This window comes from Nilaparvata lugens, chromosome 7 (assembly GCF_014356525.2).
Source record: "Nilaparvata lugens isolate BPH chromosome 7, ASM1435652v1, whole genome shotgun sequence".
NCBI lineage: Eukaryota > Metazoa > Arthropoda > Insecta > Hemiptera > Delphacidae > Nilaparvata > Nilaparvata lugens.
In genome coordinates this window covers 48234825-48249177 of record NC_052510.1, presented here as the reverse complement: position 1 = coordinate 48249177, position 14353 = coordinate 48234825, and the positions used below count along the sequence as shown (strand labels likewise).

General features: G+C 33.1%; 1 protein-coding gene across 3 annotated transcripts in view; it reads left to right on the top strand.

Moving 5' to 3' along the window:
* LOC111045853 (katanin p60 ATPase-containing subunit A1) overlaps positions 1 to 14353 on the top strand; it is a 37024-nt gene that overhangs the window by 187 nt on the left and 22484 nt on the right. Inside the window, exons 1-2 of one of the 3 annotated variants that reach the window (XM_039432997.1) lie at positions 2754 to 2891; positions 3988 to 4151. In XM_039432997.1, coding sequence (XP_039288931.1) covers positions 2769 to 2891; positions 3988 to 4151 — 287 coding nt within the window. In that variant the 5' untranslated portion in view covers positions 2754 to 2768. Of the gene's footprint in view, positions 1 to 2753; positions 2892 to 3987; positions 4152 to 10507; positions 10555 to 12197; positions 12604 to 14353 lie in introns of those variants that run through there. The other 2 variants (XM_039432998.1, XM_039432999.1) reach the window with 2 other exon arrangements.

Here is a 14353-nt window from a genome sequence, read left to right as displayed (position 1 = left end):
AAAGTTCTAGTTAATAACTTCCACAATGAATGGTTTAATACAATAAATACCTGAGAGTCATCAAAGTTATATTTAATAACTTCCACGTTATAATGGCAGTGGATAAAGATGAAAGAATAGCAATGCCGATTCTCTGCATTAATTAATTAATTATATTTCTCCACTGCCAAAAACATAATTGGCATCGTTGTGGACCTAGAAAGGGATAGTACCACCGGTTTTGTCGAATGATAGACAAGGATAGCAAAACCAAAGTTAATCAAATACTGTCATTATAACGTGGACCTCACTATAGTGAGAAAGATCTAGTAGGACAATTCTATATTTAAGATAGGCCTAGCAATTCTATAAGTAGCGGTACCAATTAATAGCTTTTCAGTCGGATTGGTAATATTTTTTAGTAAGTGGATCAATCAATAAAATATATTCACTATATTCACCCTTTTCCTACCCCTCTTCAATAACAATCAAAGATTGATCTCCTCACTCATCTCTCATGAACAAATTTGAAGCATCCTTTAATACTACAATAAAATTAGTTCCATTATATTTTTATTATTTCAATTTATTAGCCGGTTATCGTATACCGGTAGGCTACCAGTAGTTATAGCAAAAATGGACTTCAGTCTACCCAAATTTCATTAGGACAGGTTTTTCATTATCTTTCACAAATTTCTGAAAACAAAGTAGCCTATATGTTCAAAACCGACTTATATATTCTAGACCTACAGAATCTGTTCCAAAGTATGTCAGAAGGAATTGTAGCATTCAATCAAATCTGTTATCAAAAATCTGAAAAGTAATTTCAAGCGTCCTTGACACCTTACAAGTTCTCTTGAAGTGTGTTAGGCTATGTTACACACGCAATCCCATGAGGCTGGACACTCTTAGTGAGGGAAATATTGAAGCAAGACCTTGTAGCAGTACCTATACATATGTTATTGTTTGGCTTGTACTGCGTTATTCAATGCTGTGAATATAGGGTTGTCGACTTTTCAAGTATGAAGCTTGTAAATTATTATGGCATGGGAAATGCTTGTCGAGGGTGATTACATACACGCACGCAAAACTGATACACTTCTGTATACTGATCGAGACGAGAAGTATGATTCAGGGCGATGGTTGTGTGTACCCTGCCCTACCAAAATTGTCTTCAGATTGAAATCAAGGTTGATCTCTTGAGGAACTAGTTCTAGAAAGGCATGCCTGTAGAAAAATGGGGAATCAGATCAGGCCTCGAGTGAAAAATGGGGCTCTGATGTTTCCAGAGATGGGGGATGTTATATTGTCACGGATTCATAGTTTTACTGACGAATAGTTGAACAGAAATATTGTTGAATATTTTACCTATAATATAATACTGTGAAGCAGTTTGAAACCATGAGACGCTGAATAGTATAAGCCTAGGCACTACAAAAAGATCTTTTCAATGTCTCATCAAAAGCCAAAGTATTATCTTTTCTATCACAATAAAACGTGGTAGAAGGATGAAAAAATAGTCTTTATTTTGTCCACAAGGACATAATAGCTTTAAGAAAATAAGATAAACTGTAACGAAGATTCACTGTATGAGAGATTTTTTAAGAGTTCTATTTACATTAATGTATGTAGATCACTGTACAGTATCTACAGGTACTGTTACTGTATTGTATAATTTTTTTTATAAAGTAACTGTAGATCACTGGAATGAAATCATAACACCATAGCCTACCGTAGATTTGAGTCATATTTTGAAACTTTACTTTATTTTAATATATTAATTTGTAGAAGTAGCGATGTGTTCAAAATTATTGAGAGACAAAATACAGGTGCAGGCTACCCTTTACTATTTCTCTCCCGTATTTTTAGTACCTAATCTTATTAAACACATAATTTTTAAATAATTTCCTACAATCCTAATATCGTCACAACCTACATTTCAAATATATTTCTATTCATTCTGAGGCTAGGAATATATTACCCAACAGTATAGACCACCCCAACGACAAATGATTTTCCCTCAAATTTTGCTCCACTTTCAGGCAAGAAACTATAACAGTTCGAGCGACCTGGTTCACAAAAGTGATTGGGGTCAATGATTGCAATCAGTTGCCACATAAAATGGGTACAATTCATGTAGATTTTCTCAAGTCCCCAGCTAAGCTTAGCCCGCCCACTGGAAACACCTAGCACACATTTTCATCACAGCGTGAGTGGGGGAAGGCAAATTACTACAGAGTTTCCCCTGCTCATGCTATTGTTGACGCGGTCTTTTCAAACTCAACTTCTTTTCAAGCCGGTCTCTACTTTGTGATAGTCGTTCGTGGGGTTGATAGGCTATTTCCTTATTAAACCTGTCTCTCAGAACATAGATTCTCAATATAGCAGAATTTATAACAGTATTTATAGAGTTAGAGCATAACTTATAACTGTCAACAAACAATTCTCACTAGGTACTCTCTTAACAACTCCTAATATAACTTACGCGTACAAGCAAAACATTACAGAGTATGATCACCAAATTTCCATAAACTCAAAATGTATAAAATTGGTTTTAAATATGTGCTTTTAAAATACCCTCTATCAGTTGATAATATCCTAGCACCGTACCGTACAGTGTGAAATCTGCTTTGAAAAATACCCTCTATCAAATGATAATATCCTAGTACCTTGCCGTGTCAATCCTATTTGACACGTGACAGTGTCATGTTATCAGTGATTAGTTCGATAATTATTTCAAAGTTGGGAAAAGTGCAATTGTGATTAATTGAAAGTGATGAACGTGAGTCATGTCGTGTGGTGTTGCTGATTTGTGTTCGGATATTGCTAATCCAATAACTTTTTATCACATGCGGGCGAAACATTACAACCTTTTATTTGTCAACATTGGAACGCAGATATACCTGTGCAGTGTAAGATATTACTAGCCCTTCTCCTGAAACAATTGCAATATCAATAATTGTTTGCATGCTCGTTTATATCAATTGCATTTTATTCATTTTGTTTCTCAAATAAATCGATTCATTTTAATATTGAACAACGTCAAAGTATTCTAGTTGTCCTTTCAAGATATTGAGATGAATATTCTCCATACAAGAAAATGATCAAGTTTATTTCTATGTCCTCATTTGATGTTCAGTGTTTAATATTAAAGAAATTGAGGATTTTCCATCATAGAACATTGAAAAAATATTCAATCTGTTCCTTGAACAATATTTTTTCAATTTTTCATTTCATGAATGTTGAATGCTTCATAATTTTTGTGATACTCTGATATGATTTTAATTTCAAGAAGTGCTTCTCTGGAATCCAACTTTGTTTCTTCCTATTCTACTACTTTCACAATTTCATAATAAAATAAATCGAACTAAACAGGTGCACACCCTACACTAATAGATCCTACCATAGAACACTATCTAGCAACTACAGTAGCTTAACAGTAACAAAGTATTATTTATCACTGCAGTTCGCAAATTATGAAAAACAGCATGAATATAACTGAAATGAAAAGTACCTTCTTAACATACTTTCCATCCAGGCTCAACATTTCTGATTCCTTTTGTTTTCAAAGATTTTTGCCAATGTGAACAATTCAATTCACAAAATATTTGTTAATGGAAACCATTGAATATGATTTTATGCCAGCTTTCCTTGTATTTCATAGCGTTGTATGCCATTTCCTCAATAGTAATATAGTCTTAATATAAATTACATAGCCTTTCATAATCTCAATTTTCACAGTCTCCTAGTTCCTTACGTTATCATTTTGAGGAATAATATTTGTAGTACTTTTTCGTTATCAACAGATGGTTTTGACGGCTGTCTCAAAATGTTCCCAGTATGAATGTTGCAGTCTGATAGTTCCTTTCGCTATCATTTTGAGACTAATTTGTGGTACTTTGTCGAAATCAACAGATAGTTTTGATGGCTGTCTCAATATGTTCCTAGTCTCATATTTACCAAGTTATCATATTGAGAATAACTTGAATATTTTTCGTGAATCAACAGATGGTATTGACGGCTGCAGCAGCGGCAGCGTTGACAGGTCGTAGCGGCGAAAGACGCGGCAGCGGTAGTGGTCGAAGCGGCAACAATGTGGAGCGGTTCATCGTACGCGGCTCGGGAACCATAATCAAAACCACCTCAAAACGCCTCCTGCCATCGATCAAGAGGTGAGTGCTATTTGCCAAGGCTAGTAAATATACCTATATAATATCATTGGGTGTTTACTCCATCTTGTTACACTCGCCAACTTTGTAATCTTGTCACGTGTCGCGTAATATAGACTGCATTGAACACCTTGTTCTTTGTGTGGGTATTTGCCTTTGCAAGTGGTGAAGCATTTTCTTGTCAACTAATTTGATGTTATCTTTTTTATTTTTGATGGAAGATTTTATTAGAAATTGCAGTTAACCAACTGCAGGAATATTCTGGTCCTTCTGCTACTGTATTTAGTTCTTCGGTCAATATTTGCAGCAGCAGAAGTCCTTAGTTCTATTTATATAGCTTTCATTGGATATTTGAAATAATTATCATACAGTAATGGTTTTCAATTTTGTTAATGCATAATTGAACGTCATTCACAAGTCAGTGAATGTCGGTATGAATTGAATTTAAAAATAAACTGATTATGATAATATGAACTGTATCCTAGGCCCACAATTTAACTCTATATCCTTTGTGTAAGTATTTACTTTTATATTTTGCCTACTTTTGAAGCATCTATGCTCTTATCCACAAATAAATGAGTGCCAATATGAAGTGAATCAGGTATCTGTAGATATAATGTATGAGTCGGTTGATACTCATTGTAATATAAATTTGTACCGACAAATTCATATATCAGTTTTACAAAAGTGCTCTCTGATGTCTGTTTAACTATAGTCAACCGCACGAAAATAGTCCGATGGAAATAATTGGAAAAGATAAGTGCAACGTTGCCAAATAAGAATTGATCAACATTGTCCACAGCTGATTATATATGAGAATTATTCAATATTTCCATAATACGAATTAGAATAATTTATCCTATCACGTAAATATGATCGTGATATAAATGTATTGAATCAAGAAAATTAAAAAATTGAACCATTAAAAGTAATAATAATACTTATAAAACTTTCCAGGTAGACCTATTCTTACAACGCTTTTATATGTTATTGAGAAAGTTTTCAATTTATTTTCAAAAGAATAACTTATTTTTAATCTTCAATATCCAATATTTCAATTGGGAAGCTAAGTTGATTCAATCGGATCTTTTATAAGATATAATCAATTTCTATGTAAAATAAAATCAGGCTAGTCTACTTTTTATTCCATTTCTATCATAATCTACAGCCATAATGACTTATTGCTAGCTATCATTGGAGAATCGAAAGTCACTTCTGGAGTTCATCGCCCTCTGAACCAATCCACCCTCTAATCAGATAAGAGAACGTCATTTGTGAGGTTCATCATTACTGGGCACACTTGAAAGTCCTTAGGGGCTGTTTGTAAATTGCAACGTCTCTATTCCTACTGGCCTACAGAAAAGTAACACTTCCTGGTTCGCATATAGATATTATCTGAATAAACACGAAACGACAAGTGAACAATAAACTTCCGCAATACTTTTCCACTTATTGCTTTCAACTTCGTTAGTGTGTCTCTCTCCCCTTCTCTTCGTCTCTTTTGGCGCGAAAATAGTGTTTCTTGATGTGTTCCACTTATCCTGCCAGTCGCTCAAACTCGCATTTGACGCGTCCAATTTTGAAGGTGCATTTGGGTTGATTGCTAATAATTCTGTCTGCTGTCAATGACCCCTGGCATAGATCGAATTTTCGATTTCCTGTAAAAAATTGAATAAACTGTCAAACGTCCACATTATTTCAATAAACACAATACTCTTGCGCTCCATTTGTAAAATAAAACATAGAAATTAGTCCAACCGTATTCGAATTTAGTATTCTCCCACTTATATCACCATCAAACTGGAACGATTAATCCAAATCTGATTGATTAAGGTACTGAATAAACATTTATGTTATTGGAGGATTCAGGTTAATAGATTATCCTCATTTATGTTGGTGAATAGAATAAATTGTCAATAACGCAAATCAATAATCACAATAACTCTGTGTTCCACTTTCCTAATAAGACAAACAAATATTAGTCTACCTAGACGATTTTTAACGCTGTATTTTCTTTTTATCTTTTACTTCCTTGAAACTAATACGATTTTCAATACATTCTCTCTCATATAATATAGGTTCTGAAATCATAATCAATTAGCTGTAGAGGTTATTGGTATTAATTAATTATCTCCGCTCTACTGTACTGTCAAAATATTTTTTATACAGAATATTTTGCATTTTGATTACCTATTTGGTTATTTTGTTCAAAAATATTTTTAAACACTTAGTGCAGGTTGCACAAAAGCCGGTTATGTTTTAATCGTGATTAATTCCATGAGAACCAATCAGAGAAGCCGTCTTATCAAAAAAGCCTTCTCTGATTGGCTCTCGTGAAATTAATCACGGTTGAAATTTAACCGGCTTTTGGACCTATTAATTGTTTTGCTAATGAACATTGGCAATAGCACCAAAAAGCTTTTGAATTTCAATGAATGGTAGCTATGCTACCTTTCAAAAGATTATAAAATTGTCAATTACATGTAAAAGTTCCATTTATGACATTCTAAACACTGTTGTAGAAAATATACTAGCGTATTACATTAACATGAACTGCAAATGAAGTGGAATAATAAAATCTAGAGAGTTTCAGGTTGAGAATAGATTATCCTAGAATATATTATTTTAGATGTTTATGGGAATAGCAAATGGAAGTGGCTACTGGAAACTTGAAGTTCAAGGACCGACGCATGCTAATCTGGCAGACTTGGTTTGTTGAAAATGCCCGCAATTGGTCGAGTCCGAAACTAGCCAGTGGTCTCTGCTTGTTGCCTATTGATCTCACCCTACACCTTCATGATATTCCCTCCTTTTCCACCCTCTCTTTTCTCCAAGTTTTCCCTTAAAACCTCGTCAGGTCGACCCATACGCTGACCGCTGTTTTTTCCCTTGAAACACGCAGGGGGCTGTTGAACGATCATGACAACAACCATGACTACATGACGATCATTAATCAGACATTGCCATTGGGCAACAATGGAAAACTTACTATTATCACCCCTCGCAATGTTGTTTCAGAAACCTTCAGATGAAAGATTTGTCAAGTTTTGGTTGGTTTGAGTGTGACGTGATTGACCATACGTTCAGTGAACTCGTTGGTCAGTGACATGCACATCTTTTCTTAGCCCTTACATTGACAAAATTGAATGGCATTCAATCGTTGACCTTTCCTTCCTTCTATAGTCATCTTGAATGTGCGATCAAATCACGTTCATATTTCAGGTGAAATTATCAACAAAAAATCGTTGATCATTGTGAATATTAATTATTTTAATATTACTCGTACAACTACCAATTGAATAGTATAATTCCCTACGCCATGAATTGTATAGGTAAAACATCAAACTATTAGAGAGAGAAGGGAGAGAGTAATTTTTCGTGGATAAGTATCGGCATCGCTATTGAAAAATTAAAATAATATTTCTCACTCAATGAAGTACTGTACCAAAATGTAAAAAAAAGATTATTTGAAGAACCATAACAAAGTATATTCCATTCATTTATTGATGCAGAACTTGGGCATTATTGAGAAACGCTTTTAATACCAGAATTCTTATGTTATTGATTCCAAAGTTCAGTCATGTCCAAAGTTCTGAATGTCTTTTTTTTAAAAAGGCCGATCCCTTCAAATATTGGCTTTCTTTCCCATCCTCTCATTATTACAATAGAGTTGGAGTCAATTCCTTTGGTTTTTAATCTGGTAAGTAGTTAGTTAATCTCCCTTATCTCCTTCACGATTTTTGATACAACATTACAAAATGTTTTTGAATATTGCAAGTTATAATACTATAGATTATGGTTGATAAGAATGAATTCCTTCTCAAGCTGATCTTGCATTTATAACTTCAGGAATAAATTTATAACACGTCAGTTAAGTTAACTTCTTGAAATATTATTTTCATGTTTGAATTTCAAATACAACTTCACGTATCTACTGGAAAGTCACCAACTTCAGTTCAAATGAGATGCTGGTCCTCTGTATTTCCCAACTGAAATTTGATGTTATAAACCGAGCCTCTAGTCGAAATTGAGACCAAGGTTAATCTGATTAAGGAACGCCAGGGTACGCAATTTCGCAATACAGAACTTGCTCCGTCTCATAATAACGTAGGCTAACATTCAATTTCTTTCCTGTTTTCTTACTCTACCACCTCGTATTAATTGTGCAACTTTCACTTTTCCCTTTCGACCTCTGACTTCCTCATTCTTTTTCATTATCTCTCACTTAGTTCTTACTTTCTTCTTATCTTCATCCTTTATCATCTCCCCAGTTCCTTCCAACAACCAATTCTACCCCCCTTCATTTATTTCACTTATCTTCGTTTCTTCTTACACTTTTTTCTTGATCGTTCACTCTTTTTCACTTTTATTCTACTTCCTTATCTTCTCTTACTGATATCCAATTCATCTTTATTCAGGTAAAGAGTTTTGTTCGCCTCATACTACTTCTCTATCGATCCATCTGTATTTTCTCCTTCCTCCTTTCACCGCAGCTATCACTCTCTCCATTTTATTCACTTTCTAATTGTCAAACACCCTGTTGATCTGGTTCTAGCACTCATACTACAAGTAGTATTCTTCCCTACTAAGTACTCGTATCTTCTTTATAATTATCAGTATTTCATTATCACTCATCTCATTCTTTCCTTTCCCAATCATTTTCCTCTCCCAATACCGACCTACCCTCATGGTTTCTCATTTTATACTTCTCTTTGTAGTTCTCGTTCCTAACAATGTTCATTTCTTTATACAGTTTCTTTCTCCTCATTCATGAGTTTCACCTATTTCTCTTCCTCTTCTTGCACACCTCTCCCTCAATTTCAATTTTATTTCTTCAATTAAACTTCCCACGCTTACTTCTACTCTTCTCCTGTCATTCCATCATGTTCTCTCAATTCATTCTCTGAGTTTTTATCTCTCGCTCAATTTCTTGACCCCTCACCACTTCCCTCTCTTCCTCTTTACCGGTATCTTTCTTTAATGATAACACTCTGTTTCCATTTCAATTTCCTCCCATTACATACAACTCTGCCTACCTACTTCACAATCTTCTCTTTCCTCACACAGGTACTACATACCTATCTCTTTCAAATCACCCTTCATCTTTGTTTATTATCATCATTAACTCATACAATTCAAAGCTTCTCATTCCCTTCCAAGTTTCCTTACCTTATTCTCCCTCATACAATTGAACTTCTCAACTCTTCTTCCCTTTCCCTAAGTACTCCACAAACATCTCATCTTCTACTACCTAATCATTTTGTCCTCATCCTCATATTTATTTAATTATTTATTCATTCATTGTCACAAAACTTCAATCGATCAATATCTTTTGTAATTTACTTTCCACCATGCATTACTTTTTCTAGTTTTTCAAACATGCTTCATCTTTCACCTCGCACAATCTAGACCACCATATACAGTACTTTACTCTTAACTCTTTTCACACTCACTCTACTTAGTACTTACTCTACTCTTAACTCTTCTCACTCTTAGTGCCGGTTGCTCAAAAGCCTGTCAAGTTTTAATCGTGATTAATTTCACGAGAACTTATCAGAGAAGCCTTCTTTTCAAAAAAACCTTCTCTGATTGGTTCTCGTGAAATAAATCATGATTAAAATTCAACTGGGTTTTGTGCAACCGGGTTATACTCTTTTTACTTCACTTACTCTACTCTTATTATTATTTTCATCCCTCCTACTTTACGTTTTTCTCTTCCCTCACATTCTCTTCTATCTCATCTTGTACACCTGATAATATATTCATAATATAAATTGAAACAGGATACACACGACACGGATAGATTAAAAACACTTGAAAACTTACAATTAAACGAAATTTTTGGGAGCTGGGCCGCCCCCTTTCTCAATCAAACAGGGAGTGAAGTGGTGCAGCTACCGAAAATTTTTGTTTAAATGTAAGTTTTTAAGTGTTTTTAATCTATCCGTGTCGTGTGTATCCTGCTTTAATTTATATTATAAAACTTTGAAGTGTTTTCCGTTATGTGATGATAATATATTCATTCATATCATTCGCTCATTTCTTTACTTTCTTTTTCAATTCAATACATTTGAAAGATGAGAAGAAGAATCTCTTCCACACATTTCCTTTCAATTTTCTTCCCCTCCCCCCATATAACTTTCCCCTTCCCTGCCGACCACCACTTCCACCACCGTGGGGCGATTCAATTGCTTGTCTCACTTCCTCGTTTAATTCAGTGGTGTATCGACCCGGCTAGTGGCTTCTTACTTGCGGCTGAGGCTTGCTTCTTGCGGCTGTCATTATGGTTGGTTGGTCGCGTGCGGCAAATGTGTGGTCACGTGGTCAGTGCTGGCTGACCACTGGCGTTGAGTGACTCAGTTGGACGCCAAGTGTCGCTCGATTCGCATCGCCGTCACTTCCAGTGGTAGTGTAGTGCAGTGCTCTATGACTCACTCTGTGAAACGTCTTCTCCTTCATCCGTGTACAGCCCCATCAAGCACGCTCATCATCATTGCACCCATTGCTTCATTGCTTATCATCATAACTCTATTTATTTTCCCATATAATTTTTACAAATTATTCTTGTATAGATTCCAATAGAATTCCTACAGATTATTCTTATAGAATTCTAACAGATCTTTCTTATAGAATCCTTACAGATTATTCTTATGAATTCTTATAGAATTCTCACAAATTATTCTTATAATAAGTATATAGAGTACCTTATAGGGTACCATACTTACAGATAACCTATTCTTATAGATTCTTATAGAATTCTTACATATTATTCTTATACATTCTTATATAATTCTCACATAATATTCTTATAGAATCCTTACAGATTATTCTTATGGATTCTTATAGAATTCTCACAGATTACTCTTATAGAACCTTATAGGATACCATACTTACAGATTATTCTTATAGATTCTTATATAATTCTCACAGATTATTCTTATAGAATCCTTACTGATTACTCTCATGGATTCATTCTTCTTCTCCGTTCTTTTTATCTTTTTTGTCGAATAAATAACTTATTTTATCATTGTGCGACTTCAAATTAAATCAAATAAAAACTTCATCCTCTAAGATTATTTTTATTATTCTTTCGGTTGAGGATTCTTATTGAATTCTTACAGATTATTCTTATGGATTATTTTACGATTCTCACGGATTATTCTTATGAATCCTTATAGAGTTATTTCAGATTATTCTTATAGACTCTTATAGATTTATTCATCTTCTTCCTCCTTTTTAATCTCTTCTATCAAACACTACTCTTATTTCATCATTGTGCAACTTCAAATTGAATCAAGTCAAAACTTATTTCATCCTTTAAGATTATTCTTTCTTCAAGAATTATTTTATTAATTTGATAAAACTCTTAAGATAAACATTTTAAAACTTACATGTTTATTTGATTCAATAGGATTTACCAATTGATAAACATAAACATTGTTAAACTCCCCTGTTTATCTGATTCAATAGGATTTAGCAATTGCTTATAATAATAATAATCAGAATCTTATTCATAATTGGAAAATTTTATTTGATGTGTTTTATTGTTATTTCTTTAACTTTTCCGTCCTCTGCAACTTTTATTTTATAGCTGTAAATTATACTTATATTTTGTGCAACTCATTTCATTAATTTTGACATTGTAAAGCTTTCCTGTTTATCAAATTCAATAAGTTCAATCAATTGTTCTGGAATATAAATAGGATATTCAGATTATCAATAATGTAATGCAAATATCTGTTGAATTCTGATCAGAGTCTGAATTGATAAATTGATGTGAAATCATGATCAGATTTTGGTAGGTCTCCAATACATTTTCAATATTATTTGTATATTTCTAATCAGGATCTGATTTCGGAATCCTTACTTAATAATTGAAAAACTTCTGTTTTTGAATTTAGAATGAATATTTCTGAAACCAGCACTTTATTTATTCCATCTTAAGAAAATCACCTTATACTTCATCTGTCATCACTCATTGAACCATCAATTTCAAAATTTGAAGAATTCACTTTCCCACAACGAGACTGAAGTGATTCTAAATTTCAGATTACCCGAGTAAATTCTTCCAATCTGTATCCTATAATTTAGTTATCGACCAAGACTTATTTAATAGCAGTTAATCTAACAACAAAAGACTTTTACGTTACCGGTACCATACCACTTCAATTCTTTAAAATTTAGTTCGATCTAGACTTATTGAATAACAGAGTGCTTCTAAGAACAATAGACTTTTTACGACTGAAATTCTTATGACACTTCAAATGGAGTCTGGTCCGAACATTTTCAAAACTTCTGCGAAAAACGGGAATTCGGGAAATTTTCAAAATGAGTCCGTCCAACATGCGGCTCCGACCATCACCCAACCAGCACAACCCGACTTGGAGGTGGAGTTCGAAGTCACATATCCAATCAGACCTCACCATCATCCCGTCTGTGCTCTCTGGAATGCTGTGTGAGTATTTCAATATGAAAATATAAGGTAATCAATGAGAAACAATGCAATAATAAGATGATGATGATCTTAATTTAAAAATCAACTTTGTGAAAATAATTAAGGACTGTAAAATTTTTTGAAGTGAAAAACTACAAGACTTAACCTATTTCGGACTATGTGTAACCTTATCTATATTTGGGAGAGGAATAGCACGAGGTTACCTTATTTTTTCTCTCCCTATCATTTTCATGATGTACTTATTGTATCAATCAATCAATCAATCAATATAGAATAAAGGTTATGAAATTAAGAAAATGTCAATGTGAAACAATGGCGGATGAAAAACCATAATAACTTAATTTTCCAAAAACAATACTTCTCTATATTTATTTTCTCCCATTTCAAACTTCAATTTAAACTGAGATTCATCAACTAAACTGTGAGTTATTTATTATCCTTTGCATTGTTTCTATCGAGTTTAATTTTGGATTTAGTTCCATGTCGTTGATTTATCTAATATATTTTTATTGGATTCAAATTTTTTATGTTTAAAAATAGTTGTTTATAGTTATTTTCATATTTATTAATTTTTTTAATATATTTATTTATTTAGTTTATTTTTCATATTTGTTATTATGTTTAAAAATTGTTGTTTATAGTTGATAAGCGTTTGTTTGTTACTAGTTTGAGTGAGCTCTATTGTATCACAAATTTATCCAGATTGTCTTTGAAGACTTGTGTCTAAAATTTAACATATTCAGGTCTTGTGGCTCCTGACATAAATTCTTTTGATTGAAGCTAACTCTTTTTCAAGAATTATTTCAAGTAAATTGTAGAAAATAGTTCATTACTCGTCAGGACTCTTATGATATTCAATGATACACAAAACACAATTCATTGAAATGATTGGTTAAGGACCAACAGTCACTGCCTAAATTTTGTTGCCCCAAGAATCGTTAAATTTTCTTCAACGTTACCAAGTCAAATTCGAAATGGCAATTTTGAAAAGATGAATGATTTCGTTCATAAAAATACCGTATAAAATTACTCACTATAGAATTATTTTTAACTAAAAAGGTTGGATCAAATATAGGAAAAATTTAGTTCGAAATTTCTACCTAGCCTACTTGTATTGTCTTTGATTAAACTTACTTCATATAAGCAATTAATATTTGAGCCAATAGCATAAATATTGAGTAAACTATTGAGAATCGAATTAAATCAAAACTTAAACGAATCAAATTAAAACTGTATTTGAGTCTTGGTTCTTAGGCCTATATTAATATCACAATACTTAATTTTTCAACTCTAGAAATATAGATCAACAATATATAACACTACTGCAGTTTGAGGTCAATGTATTATCCCTGAAATGGCATTGTGAAGGCTTCTCTAATAGAATTGCAAACCGCCGCATTATTACATCTGATTCTGCAATCTGCTTTATTCTAATCCGGTCCTTCAGCAGAGTGGAATGCGTGAATTTACTGATCGTACTCATTTGTCAGTTTTGGAATCCATTCAATTATTTTTAGTAAACATTGGTTCATAGAGAAATTAATTTATTAGATCATCGTAAGTGACATGAACATTTAATTAGTTCCATAATTCTTAAACTACGCAAAATAACTTTTTAATCATAATCTATAATATTATAAAGGAAAGAATTGCTTATACAGTATACTCGTACAAGATAGGAAAGTCACGAATGACGCATCATCAAGTCTGAACTACTAGGTTGATTAACTAAAAATTTTCATATGGATTC